The 19,439-nt window shown below is 39.6% G+C and overlaps 1 protein-coding gene across 4 annotated transcripts in view; it reads right to left on the reverse strand.

Annotated features, from left to right (window-relative positions):
• Nucleotides 1-19,439, reverse strand: part of ntrk3b (neurotrophic tyrosine kinase, receptor, type 3b) — a 352,741-nt gene that overhangs the window by 155,394 nt on the left and 177,908 nt on the right. For all 4 annotated transcript variants that reach the window (XM_074666174.1, XM_074666172.1, XM_074666173.1 and 1 more), the window contains 2 exons: nt 1,969-2,123; nt 1,183-1,325 (listed from right to left, as the gene is read on the reverse strand). In XM_074666174.1, the coding sequence (XP_074522275.1) occupies nt 1,183-1,325; nt 1,969-2,123 (298 nt within the window). The remainder of the gene's footprint in view (nt 1-1,182; nt 1,326-1,968; nt 2,124-19,439) is intronic.

Genomic DNA, 19,439 nt, shown 5'->3' on the forward strand with positions numbered 1-19,439 from the left:
CTATTGGCATCCAGATTACAAGCCGCCTACCACGAAGGGGGCATGGTTGGCTGTGGAAACACAAACAGGACCAGGCTTAACCGAGCCAACCTGTACCAAACCGTACTGATCTAAACCAGACTGCTTGATGGAGACGGGGCTATAGTGTCACAGTAGAAGCTAAGTTTGAAAGGATGCAGATTGTGCTTGATTTAAGATGAAAAGACAAATCGCAAAATGTGTCTGCCAGTGCCTTTTGCCAACAAGAGTGTTCACTTCACTTGTTTCAACCATCACAACAAAATGAAAGTGTATGACATTACTAAACTACAGCAATGTAAAATGATTCCATTCAAAGGTATCTGTTTTCATGAGGTCTATTGTAATAAAAAAAAAAAAATGAATTGGCAATTGGTCTGTCTCAACTTAGACGTGTTTTGCACCTTTTACCTGGAACAAATTACAGCAGGGGAGTCAAACTCATTTTGGTTTGAGGGCCACACACAGCTTAATTTAATCTTGAGTGGGCTGGAGGAATAAAATCATAGCATAACTACCTCTAAATAATAACAAGCCCAAGTTTCTCCCCTGTTTGGGATTTAAAGCTTTAAAATCATGAGTGTGACAGATTCAAAGAAGAAAAAGACGTTTTTTAAATGGGCTCCTCCAAAAGAAAAGCTCCACTTGGGCACAACTCTTTACCCAAGTGGCCCATAATAAAAAGGGTGAAAACGCAGGATATTAAGCTCAGTGACTGCATTAGCTGACTTGACAAAGGGCAGACAGCCAGAAGCATCTACCTGGCAGTAAAAGGACCTGGGTCCTCATTCATCTGTTACTCTGGGGTAAATTAAATCAGTTTGAATAGATAAGTTTTGGAAGAATTCACTCCTGATCAATTGTTTTGAATGATGGAGCTAAAAGAAGTTTTAAATGATTTGTTCCAGACTGTAAACTTAATTGTTTCTGCTGTAAATTTAGACCTCTTAAATGTTTGATACTGTTTACCAGCCAGCCTCCAGTGGTCACTCAGGGAACTGCAGTTTCCTGTGTTTCCACACTGGCTTGATTTCTCACCTCAGAGCATGCAGCTGTGAGAAAATTGGAATAATTGTGGAGCATGACATACAAATAAACAAGTAACCATGCAGTCTCTGCAGATGTGTGTGTGCATGTCTGTGTGTGTGTGTGAACAGGTCTGACCAGGTGTGTGTTGATGGAGTGCAGGCCGCCAACTGTCCAATCCACTTCAGGCAGCGGTGCTCCAGATCCGTTGCAGCTCACCGTCACATTGTCGCCCTCCATTGCCAACACACTGCTGTGGCTCACACTGATCTCTGGTAAGTCTGGAAACACACACACACACACACACACACACACACACACACACACACACACACACACACACACACACACACACACACACACACACACACACACACACATGCAAGTTCATGTTAAGACACACCTGCCACCGTCTGTGTCTACACATTTTCACACTAAATCAATTAATCACTTTTCATTAATGTAACAAAATTAGTACAAACGAGACAATGAGTTGCACACACACTCATACAGAAATACACACAACCACACACACACACACACACACTGTAGATGTCAGGGATGAGTCACCACCGGAGATAGTAGACTGCAGTCTACAGCCTCTGTCAGAATCAACATACAGCTCCTCACATCAGATTCACCCTCTGAACTCTGTCACACCTCCTCCCCTGCTGCCTCCACCCGTCTCCCTGCTCCTCTTCGTCACCTTTAACCCTTTCTCTCCTTCGCCTGGTTTTCCTGTCTCCTTCTGTCAGCCAATTTTCTTCTCACCCTCCACTTTGACACCTTTCCTTCACTCCTCCCTCCCTCCTGTGCCTCTTTAATTCCTTGTTCCTTTTCTTTCTGTTTTTAAATGTAGATCACATCCTCCTCTCCCACCACTCCCTCCTCCTCCTCCTCCTCCTCCTCCTCCTCTGCTCTTACCACAGTTGTTGATGTACATGTTGTGCAGGCGAATCTTGGAGGCTCCATTCCTGCAGTACAGCTGCTGTGTGTGCAGCCCGGCCTCTCCTCTCTGCTGCCACAGCTGGATCCAGCGGATATCACAGCCGCAGTCGAACACTACGCCATCCAGACGCCTGGAAAACACAGTTAAAGAGCAACTTAATCAACAGAGACAACAACAGCAGTCAAATCACTGGGGATGTACAGAACGCAATTATCTGTATGTTTATGTTCCAAACACATGTGGGGCCATATTTCTTAGTCTGTCTCTAAAAGCTTTTACTGCTCTCCAGCCTCATTGCAAGCTCCTCTGAATGGAGAGGTTGTTCATGCAGAGGCAGAGGATCAGAATAAAAGGACAGGAGTGCTTAAGTGTCTCCCGTGTCCGATCCACTGTGTGCTTCGCAGGCCTCAGTATTAAATCATGAGGTGAAAACAAGATCAGAGTGTGCTATAGTTCATATCCGTTTATTTATGTGTGGTCCTTTACTCTTCACACAAAAGACTTTCAGAACCGTTATCTCTAAAACACACAAACAATGGCAGCAGTGACACTTGTATAATAAGCTGCATTCAGGACCTATCCTAAGCAACGTAAATACAACAGTTACTGTGACACAGCAGTATGCAGTTGGAGGCAATGAGCCTCTCCAGCTACAGCAACACAGATAATATTTGGCATGGCAGCAAGTCAAGTTCTGCAGAGATTTACAAGAAGAATTAAGATCCAGTTTCCTGGAGAAAGAAAAAAAAATCACCCTCTGACAAGCAGCGTGTTTGGCATGTGTCTGCACAGTCATATGAATGTAAACAAGGACGCCTTATATAATCCTCTCTAACTCTACAATGCAACTGTGACAGCCCACATTTCTAATGCTTTATTTTTAAAGTTTCAAAAAGTGGGTTAGCACTTTGGCTAGGAAGGTTTCTTCCTTCCTCTTGCCATGGTTTAATGGCAGCCTGATGTTCAGCTGTGTGGAGACACAAATATGGTCAAAGCTGGCTGCTAACATGAGAACTATGGCAGCACCTCAGTCTTAATCAGTCATCTAAATAAAAAGATAAAGTGGTGTTCAACACTGAGCATGGTTTTACAAATAGCTAATAAATTACCCAACCCCACTCAAAATTCCTCCCTGTCAGTTCTTTCCCTTAAAGAGGGGGTATTCTGCTTTTTTACAGCTTTAAACTTGTTATACCTTTGATGCCCCCCTTAGCTTAACATGACTTACAGGTCTTTTTTTTTTTTTTTTTTTTTTTTTTTCCGTACGCTGGTGTTTTAAAAAACCTATATTTCAGCCTCTGTCTGAAACGCTCAAGAAATGTGGTTGTCTCTTTAAGGCTCCCTGCTCAACAAACCCTCTTCCCTCTGATTGGCCAGCCCTCTGGAGGCCTGTTGTGGGCAGAGCAACAGGCATACCTTGGTTTTTGACGCCACATCTTTATGCAATGACCTCGTAATTTCACGAATATTGTGAATTATTGATCTGTTTACGGACTGGTTCAGGGATTTCTACAACATATTTACTTTATACTTTATTGCAGACCCTTGGGTCCATATAAATGTATTAGTAGCAGAACAGCAGATAATCAATAAAAATAAATTCAAAAGGAAAAACACAGTTCATATGTTGACAGCAATTTAAAACACAAAGAGACATTTGTACCAATGTTTCCAGTAGCAGGATGTGAACCTTGTATTGCTGGTTACAAGTTGCTGGTTGTGAGCTGAGTGAGTGACATTATTTCATTGTTTGAATCAACCAAACAACCTATGAATTTGTGCATGTAGTTTCTAAGAACTGCATAAAATGTGGGTTATAAACAAACATGTGACTTGCACTCGACCACCAAAAAGTAATTCAAGGAATATTCTCAAAGCATCATTATTAGCTACCTGTAGCTGTTTAATTTTAGCTTTACTATAGTTGGACTATAAATGAGCAGTGTACAGTGGAGTACAATAGGGTCTAAAAAGCTCAATTTTATCGTTTTTCTGGACACATCTGAAATGTATATGGTAATGTATTAGCTTGTGCATACAATTTACAGCACTGATGCTAAACATCATCATCATCATCATCATCACACATATCACTTCTGATAATGTGCCCCAGGTATTTGACTTTTCCACCATAGTGAATGTGTAGAGATTTGAAAACCTGCACACGTTTTAAATGAAGAACAAGGAATGTTACTTTATACTCATGTTTAAAATATGGTAAAGCAGAATACCCCTTCTTTAAAGGCTAATTTATGGCAGCTTGATCAGTGATCAGAAAAGTATCAAACACGGTGCTACATTTTTTGCTAGGCAGAGCAACTCTGGTTGCAGCTCGCAATTTTTGCAAGTTTAATTCCTCAGTCATTCACAGCTGAGGTTTACAGTTAAACTGTAATTCCCCTTAGTGTTGGGGATTTACTTGCCGCACATTTATAATCCCATAAATTAATAATACAGTCAGTTTTAATACTTTTTATTTTTCTGGTTTACAAAGGTAGAAAAGGTTGAAGTTGCCAAAGCATAACTCTGAGTTTCATCCACATATTAAGGAAAAGAGAAGTTGAAAGTCAGCAAACCTTTGGCCAGTGAAACAAAGTTGCTGAATTGCTGAGAATAAGATCTGAATATCTGAATGAAACCATTACATGTGTGATGTCTGCAGCTTTGTGATTCAAATAAAGCTCTATTTATAGTAGTAAATCCCCCAAAATAACATCAGTAGCTGCTATAACCCCAGGAAGTTCAACTCCACAGGAAAACCTTCAATCCCAGTCTTTTTGAACAACATGAACCTCAGCCTGCTGCTTCCAACAAGCTGTGCACACTTTTCACTTTCTCCATTAGCGGCAGCAGCAGCAGCAGAGCAGAGGCAATAACAAGCTGCAGCTGCATGAAATCCAACATTACTGACACATCTTAATTAGCAACATTGTTCACAGAATCAATAATAATGCAATTAACAACATCCATGATAAAAATCTGCTTTGTAATCAAGTGACTGCTCGAGCACAACACCCTGCAGTAGATGAGTGTCAGCGCAGATGTATGACTTTGTTTAAAACACATGGATCCTTTCAAATTAAAATACAAGATGAGAGCAATACAGCCCGACACTGAGGCATTCAAATGTGAGGAGGTCAGAGGTCAAAGCAGCTCTCGGGCTATCAGGTTTAGTCACACAGGCGTCATTAAGCCTCTGCGAGCGTACATTTCACTCTCACAGCAAAGCGTCACATTATTCAACAGTGTACACACCACCTCTGCTTTTTGCATATATGTCCAATCTGGAAGCAGTGATTGGCCAATTTTGTCGAGATGAATACCTGTCCAAGCGTCCTTGAAAGAGGTCAATAAGATATTGCAGACGGCATGAATAATGCATGTGAGACGTCCACTGTGCCGTATGAAGTAATGAGAATAGATTTCCTCAGGTGGATCTTGCTTATTATCATGTGCTCACTGGATCTGATACTCTGGTTAGAGCCCAGTCTTTTCACAGCCTCTGTGTGACAGCTAAGCAGCAGAGCTACAAGGACAGAGCAGCATCTCCATCCAGTATGAACTTATTTTACCTTCTATTCAAGCAGAGCATAGTGACCTGTCTCTGATTACTGATGGTTGTTTTGTTCAGAGGCTGTCTGATTGCAGCCAGTGTTTGAATGAGTTCAAACTGGAACCTGGTTTATTACCAAGTTTGAAGAAAGTTTTGTGATTCTGTCTCTCTGGTACCTCCGTAGTAGTTTGGCATGTTTAGCTGCTCACAAAAATCCTTATTTCTCCCACACTGGTGGTTTTAAAACCTTTATTTTGTAAATTTATGAATAAAATTGAAGAAAACTTTTTTTAAATTCATATTACTTTCCATCACATATCTATTTAAAAACATTACCTCTGCCTTTATATTCGCCGTTTGAAAGTAATATCAAGAAAAAAAGATCGAATCTAAAGAGAAAAATCTCATTCTGTCCTTGAGTCTTAAATTGCCACTGTTTGTGTTGTGATCCTCAAGCGTCTATTAAACAACAAAACCACTTTTCTTTTCTGATAAATGCAACCGAGATGAAAAATCCTCTCATTCTACTTTTGAAAGGAGAAAAGCAAATATCTGAAGCAAAGATGGAGATAGAGACAACATCGTTGTTATGGATTCACCTCATGTTGTGAATAAAATGAGTAAAAAGGTTTTCTTCAGAGAAAATAAAAAATGTCAGTCAGCCATCAATTATTACCAGGCAGATCATAGTCTATCATCCTTCTACATCACAAATAAGTACAGAGCTGAAATCATCTGATTGTTAAAATACCATAAATTGAGCCTGTGGGCTAAATGTAAATTTAAAAAGGAGGTTTTAAACGTCTGCAGTGACGTGGGTGGCTGTATTTTCTGCTCCATTTAGTTTCACTGAACAAACTGTAAGAAAACAAAAAGTATTTGTTGTGTATTACTTGGCTGGCTGATAAGCTCATTACAATTCACCGAGCTCCACAGTCTGTGCACCTTGTTAATAATTATTTACAGAGCACAGGATTCTTTCCAGGAAATGTTTTGGGAAGTTATTGGGGATTACTGACCCAAGAAATTAGGCCTCACAGCGCTGATTTACAGTCAACATTTCAGTCTGTACACAGCTCAAAATGGTCTGTTCTAAACGCAGTATGAGATTTTATGAGATTTGCTGAAATTGTGAAATTATCACAAAAGGACAGGCCTCCAAAGGACTGGCCAATCAGAGAGAAGGGGGGTTGTGGCGTGAGAAGCCTTAAAGAGACAGAAGCTAAAGCAAAGTGTTTCAAACAGAAACTGAAACAAGGGTTTTCTAAAACACCAGAATGAGAAAATTAGGCTGTGAATTACATCAAGATACCACAGGGGTACCAGAGGGACAGTATACAGATTAAAAAAAGATTACAATAATAAATTAAAAAACTAAATAAAAAATACGCCCTATTTAAGGTTATCAAACATTCTGGTTTATCAGCCTTTTCAAAAGCCACCATGTTAAAGTGACTAAAAATCATTATCACAAAAAAAGAGCAGCTTGGAAAAAAAGTGGACTTATATGGAAAATGTGGGGAGAAAAATAAACTAGAGCAGTGTTTTTTCAAGTGTGTGACGCACCTCCTCTAGGGGGCACCAAAGAGTTCCAGGGGAGGTGCGAGAAGAGGAACAAAAAACAAAGTACAAAAAAGTAATAACGATATTATTAATAATAAAAATGTCTGAACAGAGTGCAAAAAGTATGGAAACAAGCGCCCAGTGATTTTATCATTATTTTCCCTGATGCTGTCCGCTATACAGAGTGCTCGTCTCTGTGAGTGCACGCACACGTGTTCCTGAGTCTGTGTGTGCATCGGACTGGAGCTTTGCCATGCACCATGTAGAGAGTGGAGGAGAGTTGTCAACACGTAACCATGCAAACAGCTACAGGACAACACAACAACTGCTCTGCTCTGCAACCAAACAGGACCCTTCATGGATCCTTCAGGGACATGTGCCCACAAACACACATGTATGAGAACATATGAACTCAGCTTAACGATATATGAAGATATATACTTCTTAAGAGATCTCTGGAAATGTTATCGTTGAGCCTTTTTGCGAGTCTCATATATCAGCTAGACCCCACGTATTTTGAACAGTGGTAACAACGTTTTTTAAAGTTGGGTTTTTCTTAGACCGGATTCTCCAAGGCCACAGTGTGTACCATGTTTACTGTGAAAGTGTAATCTTTTTGCGTTTGAAAGGCTGCTCTAAATGGTCTCCTTAAACAAGAGTTTTGTAGATGCTGTGTATGATTGATCTGTAATCAAATGATTTTTAATTATTGCATTCTGATTGATCTTTGATTCTTCATTGCCATGGTGGCCATGCTTCCTCTCTTGGCTCAAGAGCTGTCACCTAGTTTTATTTTGATGTGAAGTTCATGTAAATGAATAAATAGGCATTGACCTAAATTAATCTAATTCTTACCCATTTCATCTAAAACTTGGGAGACTGTATTAGGACAAAATGTTTAAAACAAACATCCATATGATTTGTGGTTTAAAACCAGAGTTTATTATTCATTTATTAGACAAAGTATTTGTTTGATTAAAATAGGGGAGGCCCCAATGACTTCATGTTTCCTGAAGAGAGGCTCACTGTCATACACTTTGAAAACCCTGCTCTAGAGGCATGGTGAAATGTTATTTTGGCTGAGGATGGATGGATGGGTGGATGTATGGGTGGATGGATAGATGGGTGGGAGGTAGGAAGGAGTTGAGTAAAGGGGGAGCAGGTGACACAGTGAAACTTGATGGTGATATCACATCCTAACTACACCTTACAAGGATTTCTCTCCTGTCTTGATAGGTGGTGATGCGAGTCATGTTTGCAGTTGTCTGTCTACGGTAGACAACAAAGAGGTGACTTAAAGAGTATACCAAAACAAAATGTAAATCTTATTTGAAAAGCAGCATGAATAATGTGTTGCATTCTGAAATACTAATGCTCACCTTACCTTGAGAGTAATAGAAGCACTTGTCACATCTGTCACACTTAAATGGTTTCTCTCCAGTGTGAAAATTAAATAGTAAATTTATAAGAAAGTTAATAATAGATGTTAGGGGGAAAAAAGGACAAACGAGTCCACCTGAGCTGGACTTACATAACCAAGACTGTGAAACACCTGATAGCTTCCAAAGAGAGGTTTTGCAGTCTAATCATGGTGGCTGCCACCTCGGAAAAGCCAACTACCTTTTGGTCAATCCAGAAACTGGTTCATAAGGGGAGCACAGGTAGGCATCATTGGGAGATGAAACACGCCACGTGTCAGTCAGACCAGCCAAGCCACTAATGATGTGGATTTATGCGTTATCTGTGACAACTGTTTATTTTAAGTGTTTGTTAGTTTTTTGGCACCTTGCATTGGCTTCAGGTTGCCACTTTGTCCGGATTACACCCTCTGCCTGACAGGGAGGAAATATCATGTGAAAGGCTTTCATTTAATGCTGAGTAAGGTGAACTGCAGAGGATCAAAGCTCAAGAGCAGAGCTGCAAGCTTTCCCTCCTTTATATAATTATGTTAATTGTTATTTAGAACCAGCACCTCATGCTCCACACACAATTCCTCAGGGCAGAGCTGATTGGGCCTGAAATGCGGCAGTGCGGATAAAGAAGGCAGCTAAAAAACGTTGGTATTGTTTTTAATCGTGTGCCCCGCCTGAACACTACAGTAATAGTGCTGTGTATTTTTTTCTTCTCTAGTTTTACATCTAAACAAGTTATAAGACAACCAAAGGGGAAAAACTGACAGCTGGAAGTAGATAAATGTGTGGAGGAGAACAGATTAGACTGAGAGAAGAACAAAAGCAAACAGCACTGTGACCCCGGATGCAGAGAGCTAACAGCGTGATGTTTCCTTGAAGCTGGCTAACGATCCTGCCCGCTCCTCCAGAGGAGAGCTAATGATCACCACCGGAGGCTGTTTTTCTGGGAAATGTACACACAGGTGCTTCAGCTGAGGAGCCGAGGATCACAGGCAGTGATAAAGCTATATGCTGCATTGTTGCTCGGCTGCTTTGATCTCGGCTTGAACGCTCTGCCTCCTCCTCTTATACTGTTGTCAGGAATTATTTTAGCATTTTGAATGCTCTGTGTCTAATAAATTGCCTCATTTGGCACATTTGCAGATGAGCTACTGATCTCTGGTGTGACTGTGTTGTTATATTATCTGTGATGTCTGGCAGCGTCGTGTTTACTCTGTGGACAGATGTGGACTTCAGTGTGACCTGGAAAAGAGGTCCAGCTCCTCAGGCTGCTCTCACATCTGTGATCTGTAACTGTGATCTTTCCCCGAACACGGAGACAAACCTGAGACTGAAAATGTTTGCCACAGTGTAAACAGACAGAGGAGAAATGTGCCAGGCTCCTATCCGAAAGTTAATTCAATATGACGTGGTATCAGGTTTTCCTGGCAGTGTTGGTATTGATGATGAAAAAAACTATACAAATACGGGATCAGAGGGGTGGCACACAAATGGGTAACTAACTACTTAGAACAGAAATCATTTGTCCAATAAACAAAGTCAAATCACACATTTGCACTATAACTTGTGGCGTGCCTCAGGGGTCGGTTTTGGGATCAAAGTTGTTCATTTTATATATGAATGACATAATAAATTTCTCAGAAAAAGGCAAATTGTATTTTATTTGCTGATAACACAGCTATATCACAGGGATAATTTAGAAAGAGTACTGAAAACTGTTGAAGTGGAACTATCGAAATTTAGATGCTGGTTTGATTTGAATATATTATCCCTAAACATTGATAAAACAAACTTCATGATTCTAAGAAACAAAGGCAAACAAATGAATGGTACATTAAACATTGACAGTTTTGAAATTAACAGAGTAAATTAAATGAAGTTTCTAGGTGTTATTATAAATGAAAATTTAAACTGGAAATCACATATGAATGGAATAAAAACAAAGATAGCAAAAACCATGGCAATGCTACACAAAGTAAACACTTTTCTAAACAACAGAGCTTTATACATTTTATTCGAGGCATTGACTGTGACTAACCAAACCAGCTGTGTCGAAGTATGGGGAAGTGCATGTAAAACAACCATCAAACAAATCTCCATTTTACTAAAAAAGGCAACAAGAATTATAATCAGAACTCCACACAGACTTCCCTCAAATGCACTTCCTGTAAAATTACAGTTGTTGAAACTTTGTGACTTAATAGATTATCAAATGCTGCGAACTCTGGACAAAGCTCACAAAAATCACCTCCCACCCAACATTGTGTCATTTTATCAAAGGGAAGAGAGTAATTACAATTTAAAATGATTTGAAATATTTTTTTTTAAATCCAAGAGTTAGAACCTCACTAAAGGAAAGACACATTACAGTATAACGTATATCCTTATGGAACAACTTGAATAGGCATTTCAAAGAAGCCAAAACCCTTGGTATCTTTTTACAAATGTATCATAACCAACACATTAGACAGGCATAGGGAATCACAGTCTAATCCCTGTCTGGTAGTGGGGTTTTTTGTGTCTTGTTGTTTTTCGTGCTTTCTTTTGTTTGGGTGAAACTGAGTTTTATGTTTGTGAATTGTTTTACTCTAAGGTTAATACGGCATACTAGCCAAAAAGTTTAACTCTTTTTGTTTGTTTAGTTAAAGTTTTGTGAGAGATGGGGCAGATACAATAAGATATTTCATCTTTCTGCTCCTTTTCATTCATTACAGATTTCTCTTGTATTCATATTGTATGTATTCATATTTTTATAGAATAACATGAATGAAATAAAGATCAACTATAAACTAAAACCCCAGCTAGGTAAGACATCTTCAGACAGGGTGATGCCTTTGTAGGTATCCATCCATTTGACAAGAAATAATCACTTACAGCACTGTTCACACAAGTCTATGTTTGTTTTGTTTTTTTCTGATGATCAGCACTTAGAATTTTCAAATAAAGTTTTATGTTTTTGTGTAATAAAGTAACTCTTGACTCACAGTTTGATCAATACTGTGTTACATTCACCATAATATTTAAAAACTGCATATACAAATACACACAAAAAATACATACAAAATCTGGAATCCAGGCATGTGTTGGTGTTTGATTTCTTGTACAAACATCTTTTTGGACTCAAAATGAGCCACATTCACCTGAAAAGGTTAAAAAAAAAAATTAACAAAAGAATTAAAAAGGACATCTGAATTGCCTGAAGTAAGACAATTTGTCAAAAGAGAAAGAATTATATGCTTGTCAAGTTCTTTGAAATAAAAATGATATTTTAATACAAGAAAGTTAAACAGTATAATTTTCTTAACTGATTGGCAAAATTTTACTCACAAATATTTTATCATTTATCTTATCTTGGAAAACACTTTGGGGTGGAAGGTTTGAGATACAGAAGAAAACCATAAAACTACAGCAAAGTGTCATAAATTAAGTACTCAAGCAATTCTGATATTTTTGCATTTTCATATCTTGGATTAAGACTTTTTTTTTTCCAGATTTTTCTGGTAAACGTGGCTCCTGTTCAGCCTGATAAAATGTTTTTACTAGAAATAAGACATGGACAAGATATCAGTTTTTACAGTGTTTACACAGGGGAACACACAGTTGTGAACAAGAAGCCTCTTCACAGCTATTCTGGTGCTGAGCTACTGTAGCAACATTTTTATTGATTTTACACACACTTTTTTTTTTAACCTAGAGTGAAAATATTATACAGTTTTACAAAATAACCCTGGTTTAAATCACACAAAAATATCACTGTTTATCCTGCTCTACACAACAACAAAAACTGTCAGGAGGACTCAACACCACTGACAGAGGTTAGCCTCAATGTTCAGTAAGCTAATATATACCAGCTCAGGGGTCAACACTACCGCTGCAATTATTTATGTCTGTTGACCTTCAAATACACATAAACACAGGAGTACTACAGTTTATCACAGCACCTAGCTCTATGCTAATACATGACTGCCTACCTGCCAGAGTCACCCTGAAAATGATGCATCAAACTTTTATATTCCTGTTTTCTATGTGGGTTCAGGTTTAAAGCATATTGTCACCAATGTTTTCAGCTGAAAGGTGACTTTGCCTCAAAAGAAAATTCAATAAAATGTGATTTCACATGTACATGTAGTCATTCCAACCATGTCTCAAATTGTTTCTTTTGCCAGTCTGAGGGATATTAGGGTGTGATTCGAGTGCTGAAGCAGCTTGACTTGTTATGTTACCTATTTTTTTTAGGAAACTGAACAGTGGAGTGAATGTAAATGTTGTGTTTTTGAATCAATAGTCAAGGTCATCTGAGTAGAAACCTATTGGGATTTTGAGCTTTGTAAATATCTGACAGACTCTCAGATGTATTATAAAATATGTTTGAATGGATCTGAATTTATTTCACAAGTCACATTCTCAGGCCCGGTGCAGACCAGGAGTTGAACAAATTACTATGTAGGAGTGCAATCAGGGTTGTAAAGGGGTGGATACTTTTGAGGTTGGAATTTAAGCTTGGAGAATTTGGAAATATCCTGAACTTGTTAAATCAAAACTTGACTTTATGTGGTCCTGGGGTGGTGCCTTTCATGATGTTATACTGTGGGCATCATGCACAGTAAATAAAGGGAGAGTGGCCTGCGACCAGCAAAGAGCTGGTATGTGGTCATGAAAAAGCAAAGGTATTCAAATGAACTTGCGTTTAATCTGGTTGTTTTAGCAAAATTATGCTACAATACATGTACCATAGCTAGCTCTGTTTGAGTTGCTCATTATAGATTCTAGGGGTGGGAGGAAGAATCGAGTCACATAAGTATTGGTATTTTTTGTTTTACCATTTTTAAATCTGTAGGTTTTTTTTTTCTTTTCTTCAGATTTTTCTGATTTCTATTTTTTAAAATATTTATTTATTTTTATTTATCTATAACAATTTAAATGCTTCATTTCAATGTTTGATTACAAGCTGAGTTGAAAAAAGTGATTGCTTTTTTTTTTCCAGCAGAGGGCAAGATGCTTTTTTCTGTCTCACATGGTGTGCAACTTTTGGGAATATATGGCTCTTGATATGGCCTGTAGACATCATTATCTTTTTTTTTTTTACTTGGTCTTGTGAAAACTTGTGCAAAAAGTGAGCTAAAAATCCCAAATATTGGAATTGTCAAAAAGTTGGGAGAAAATAATATTGTCCCAGCCTCAATAGATTCCCAGTTTACTCCCAAAAATTCTTCTTTATTCCCAAAATTTGCATTGACAGTTTCCAACTTTGAATATTCCTGGAATTTTGCCACCCTAAATACAATGACTATTTTTTAGATGGTTACTATTTAGAAATCTTGTTCATTTTACCTGACCTACTCTCTTCCTCATATCAAGTTCCCTGAGTGATTAATACTGGCTCTAAATAAACTGCATCACCCAAGGGACACGACATGACCTGTTCCAGTTTGAGCCTGCCTGCTTTCTTTTGTCGTCAAAGACAAGTCATATATTAATGTTGCACAAACATGTGACGAAGCTTAGAAGTCAAATCAAAGTTTAATGTACCCAGAGTTGCCTGGTTTCCTTCACCCTGACTTTAGTGCTCGATCTTAAGCATGGTGATTTCATAAAAAACAAAGCAGCCTATGGTATATCCATAGCAAAGCATTTTGGTATAAGGCATTAAATGTTACTTTCCACTTGATACACTCCTCATTTTAGCACCCATGTTATGTAAAAAGCAAGTCAACTGGCGCCCACATGGATACCGATATGTGTGTTGGTCTTAAAATAAGAGGTGCTCGGGCGTAAAGGTGGCAAGCTTCAAATTCAACAAAGCAAAAAGTATCTTCACCTTTCACTAATAGAAACCCAAAGACTGAAGCCGTAGTAGTTTCCTGATATTGTGAGGGTGTGTTAGACTTCACATCGTGCATGTTTACTTTTTTTTTTTTTACACAGTAACAGAGACGCACAGCAGTGTTCCCACTCATGACAACATATCTGTGTTTTTGCTAATAATGTCATACAGTTTGGGCAGAGGACTTGTAAACATCCGTCTCTTTTCCCACATATGTGTCATAATACTGCTCGAAGAAGACGAGGACACCATCACTGCTGTCTCTTCACGCATTCACTTCAGTAACTACAGTAGAGACAACATGAGATCTCAGGGACGTGTGCCTTCTTTCACATACAGGCAAACACAGACGTTCAGTCACACACCCCGGTATAAATATATTTGGTTTTTTTTTCCCTTACAAAACCTTGAACCATAACTCCCAGAGCTACTGGCCGTCATGTTGCCTAGATATGAAAAGAAAGAGTCCAATCCATCACACACGGTACATAAATACAGCCTGCATGAAAAAGTACATGAAGATTTACAGCCCACCATTCTTTGAGCACACAAGACATCAGTTACCATTAGCTTCTGTCCAACCATACCAAAGTGCTTTGTGTTAAAAATACTTTCTCCTACATATGAAGTATAAGTTTACCTTATTTTAATCCATTCATCGATGTTACTCAGTTTGATTGACGGGTTTATTCATGTTACACCCTGAACACACTTTGAATAATAATGGGACTGAATCACACCTCTTCAGGCCCCTTTCCTCAGCAAGTGCTCGGACCGTGTGCCACTTAACCAGCGAAATGCAGCCAGCTACGCCCTGATTCACTTTGAACAATGCACTTTGGACTGTTTAATGTGTTTAAAGTGGGGGCTTAACACTGATGTAGAAAGCTGTAGGGGTGCTTTGTTCGTGTGACACACGTCAAGTCTAGAGACTGTTGAGTATTTGCCCACTAGTACAAGAAACAAAGGTTGCACTAGCCTGAAGACTACACTGTATGGAGACTATTGTTAGGGATTGTCGTAGTTTGTTATTTTTTATTCAGGAGGACAAAAATAATACTCCTCCCTCTAGCTAAATAAGCTTATTGTGTAAGCGTCAGCTAACTCCTTTCATTTATTCACAGCAAAAATCAAAACAAAGTGCTTAATGATTTGCTGACACTGGCAAACTGGCACACCAATTTAAATAAGCGGAGTACTCGCCCTTATTTATTCCCACTTCAAGTAATTTGGAAGACATATTGAAAATGTATTAATAAATCTCCCCAAACTCATTTTGTCAAGAAGCCGAGACCCAATATTTACATCAATCACACAAAACATCATGTTTTCAAGAGACCACATTTCATCAGATCTGTGTAAGTAAAGAAGGTATCATTGTAATTCATTGCTGTTTTGTAAAAGTAAACAGCCTCAGCCCCCTGCACTGCAATTGTGCAACAAAACTCAGCAGCTGGTTGGACTCGGTTTCTGCAGGACCTGTTTTTTCTCTGAGTACAGTAATGCACAGAGCTCTATCAGGGCAGGACAGAGATGCAAACACCTCTGATTTCAGCCATCCAAAGCTGCTCATTCCTTATTTGTGCCAGCTTGAACACAAGCGCTATATGCCTCACAGCCTGAGTGATCAGTTAGTATGTCAGAACTCAGTGGATTAGAAAAATAAGTTGGTGTGCAGCGAGCTATGCTGCCTGCTGATAGTGTTTTTATGGAAAAACATCCGCAGTCCCACAGGCAGCCAGCGTGGACCTCAGTGGAGACGCTCTGGTTTTACATCAGCGGGTCACAGAGAGAAGTGGGTGACTGACTGCACACAGAGAGCCAATCAACTGCAACACTAGCAGCTTGTTAGAGGGCACAAACATGTTTTTCTCATCATAATGCATCACTGACTATTATCAATACAGATACATGGCAGTAAATACTTCCTTTAACAATAGTGGCATGTTGTAAGCTTTATATTGTAACAGACATGAGCTTGTTGCAACCCTCATTCTTAAACTCTGGGAATCATTCCCCCTCTACAGCTAACTAACTGTCACCAATCCTCTGAGAGGAGTTTCCACAAGATCCTGAAGACTGTTTGTGAATTTGTGCCAAAGGGGCATGAGTGAGGTCAGGCAGGGATGTTGGATGGGAACACCTGGCTAACAATCAGGATTGTTATTCCTCCCAAAGGGGCTCAGAGGGGTCAAGGTCAATGCTCTACTGAAGAGGAGGGAAGTGGTGATGGTTTTATGTATCTGCCAAAGCTAGCACCTTCACATGAAAAATGTTTAGCTTTCCCAAGCCTTTCACCTGTGGCTTTATCCTACATTTTTTCTTAGGTCCCATATCATGCCAAAATCCCTTTATTAAGTCTTTTAGTGAAATTTGTGGGTCTTTGGCTTTCCTCCCAGCCCACAAAATGTGATATTCAATGACAAAACCTGTATTTAGTAGTGCTTGTGAATGTAAAATCCTGACCTAAAACGAGCTGTTTGGATTTTGGGGATTTGCCGACGTCAACGATCCCCTTCTTTGACCTATCAGGAGCAAGTCTGACCTGATTGGTTCACCGGAGCAGATACCCCGAAAGTAGTTCCATGCACAAGCTTCCCATCTTGGAAGAAGACAAGACTAAGTGGCTAGAGTTCATTCATCAAGGAAATGTGCCAGCTACACTCAGTAAAACTCTGCATGCGTATGCTAGTCACTTCACGGCTGACTGCTTTTCCAACTTTGGACAGTACAACAGAGGGCTAGCAAATAGACTGGTCCTGAATCCAAGCGCATTACCAACCATCCGCCAACAAACCTCAGACCCTGGAAATGTGAGTATTTTAAATGCTGTGTGCTGTGGAGCAGATGTAAGAGCTTTTCCTCAGTGCCCCCCCTGTCTCTGTGTTAGCTTCAGGATGCTAACTTTAGCTGCGGTTAGCCTGTTGCTTTAGCCTGTAATGTTACGGCAAATGAGCTTCGCTGTTTTCTAAATATTGTGCACTCAGGGCTCGTGGCGCCGCTCTCAGTGACGTGGAAGAGTGGGGCGGTGTCAGCAGTGGCTCATTTACATATGAAGGTCACGCCCACTAAATCAGAGCGTTCTGAACAGAGGGGCTATGAGAGCCTGGAAACAATGCTGCTGTGCTTGATTTATTGGCTTTTTGGACCATAACATTTTGCTACCATTTCATGAAGACATCAGTGATCCATATTAAACTGCATAAAAGGAGCATAACATGGGAACATGGAACCTTTAACATTATATCATTTACCAAGTCTTTAGAGCCTGTTTCAGACCCTTTTACAGGCTTCTCAGGTTAAAAACTATCAAATGTAAACTTTAACAATTCAACTGAAGACAGAATTATAAAACAGATTTAGGGGTTGAGTATTAGCTTTCAGTGGCTAGCCACAGCTGAAGAAATCTGCTTACAGCTGGCAGTGTCAGCTGACGAAGTCCAAGATCTTCAGAGAAGCTTGCCTGTGTTGCTTTTGTGTAAAGCTGAAAACCCATTGTTGAAACGTCTAAGATTTAAAGTGGTGAATCCTCCAGTGTTATCATTGTTAGCTGTACATTAGTCACGCTGGGAAGAAGAGATTGATTGACAGGCTTAGAAACAGTTACCAGGGGTGGTGCTACGGGAACATTAGTTTATTGTGTCTGATGGTATATTGAATTAAAATGTGTCAGTGTTTTGTATAAAATTTTCTTTTTTCTTCTTTTTTTAATGCAAAGCAATCATTGCTTTACACATCCCATAGATCAGCTGCCAGTCAAACAGCGTGGCCAGTCCTGTCATTATCATTATAGAGTGGAAAGGAGATAATCTAGCTGTCATGCCATCACGCCATCAGATCGGCTTCTACGTCTTGAAGCGGTTGATTGACAGTCGGCCATCTTTTCTCAGGGAACAGGCTGAATATCAAATGTAGCTGTGAACTGGTCTCATTCCTAACCGCATGTTTGCTGCATTAATAGTGCACTGTTGCTCCCCTTCTGTCAGAAACGTCAAATTATGCTCATTTTTTTGTGCACAGCAGGAGGTGAGGAGATTAGAGTTTGGGGAAATAATGGTGCAAATCAATCAAGGAGTTATAAATTTGGAAGAAGGAAAGAGTTGACACAACCAGTGTGAAATCTAATGCTGTGTGTGTCGGTACGAGCTGTAAGAACATGAGTGTTTTCCCCTGATCCGTCTAAATTTAGGCTTTCACCTCACTGCAGTAGGTGTGTTACACTGTTTCACCACACTTCTACTTGTTGCTGGACCAGCTCCATCCCTCTTACGCTGTATCTTCTGCTTGAGTCACGGATAAAGGTTTGCTGCAAACAAATAAATCACCACTTTGTCCCAACATTACTTTTTTGTTAGGTTGCAGCCCTCATCCGGTCGGTGTCCCAGCAGGCTCTGACTTTTTCTCTTCTTCTCTGTCTGTTTTTGGGGGGTGCTGAGGAGCCAGCTCTGACTTTGTCTTATCGACAACACCACCTGCACTGCAATCATGTAGAGGAGAGGGGACACCGAGTCAGGTCAGGGGAGGCTCCAGGTAAGAAAAATGGACAAAGTGGTCTGAGGCGTCAGGCAATTTCTCGCTCACAGCCAAATACCTGAGCAGTGACTCTTCTGGGAACTTTGGAGGATAGATACCATATATTGTAGGATGTGAAGACATACTAATCATACAGGATGGGGGATTTAATTATGTTTCTATTATATTTGAAGTCCGATTAGAGCAAACTTCTTCACTCAAACTGTCAATGCATAGAATGGACTATGACCCTACACTCAGCAACACCCTTACATCAATTTTTAATCTACAGGCCAGGAAAGCCTTGAAAATAATGCTTGCAACTTTATTTTTATGACTCAGTTGTCAGTCATTTGCAAATGTACAGTTGAACAGCGTCACACTGGTTTTTGGTTTTGATCTTGAACAGAAAGAAAATCTGAAACGTATCTATGTTGCCATTGTTGTTGAGGCATTTGAAACCAACAATCCTTATAAAACTACCTACAACATAACCAACACTTGTCCCCATTTAAGCACCATTTCTACATATGTGGAGGGGAGTCAATGGAAAGTGCAATTCAAGTTTGGTCTTGAGAAATC

This window comes from Halichoeres trimaculatus, unplaced genomic scaffold (assembly GCF_033239565.1).
Source record: "Halichoeres trimaculatus isolate MK-OKI-2021-1 unplaced genomic scaffold, fHalTri1.1 fHalTri1_scaffold_3, whole genome shotgun sequence".
NCBI lineage: Eukaryota > Metazoa > Chordata > Actinopteri > Labriformes > Labridae > Halichoeres > Halichoeres trimaculatus.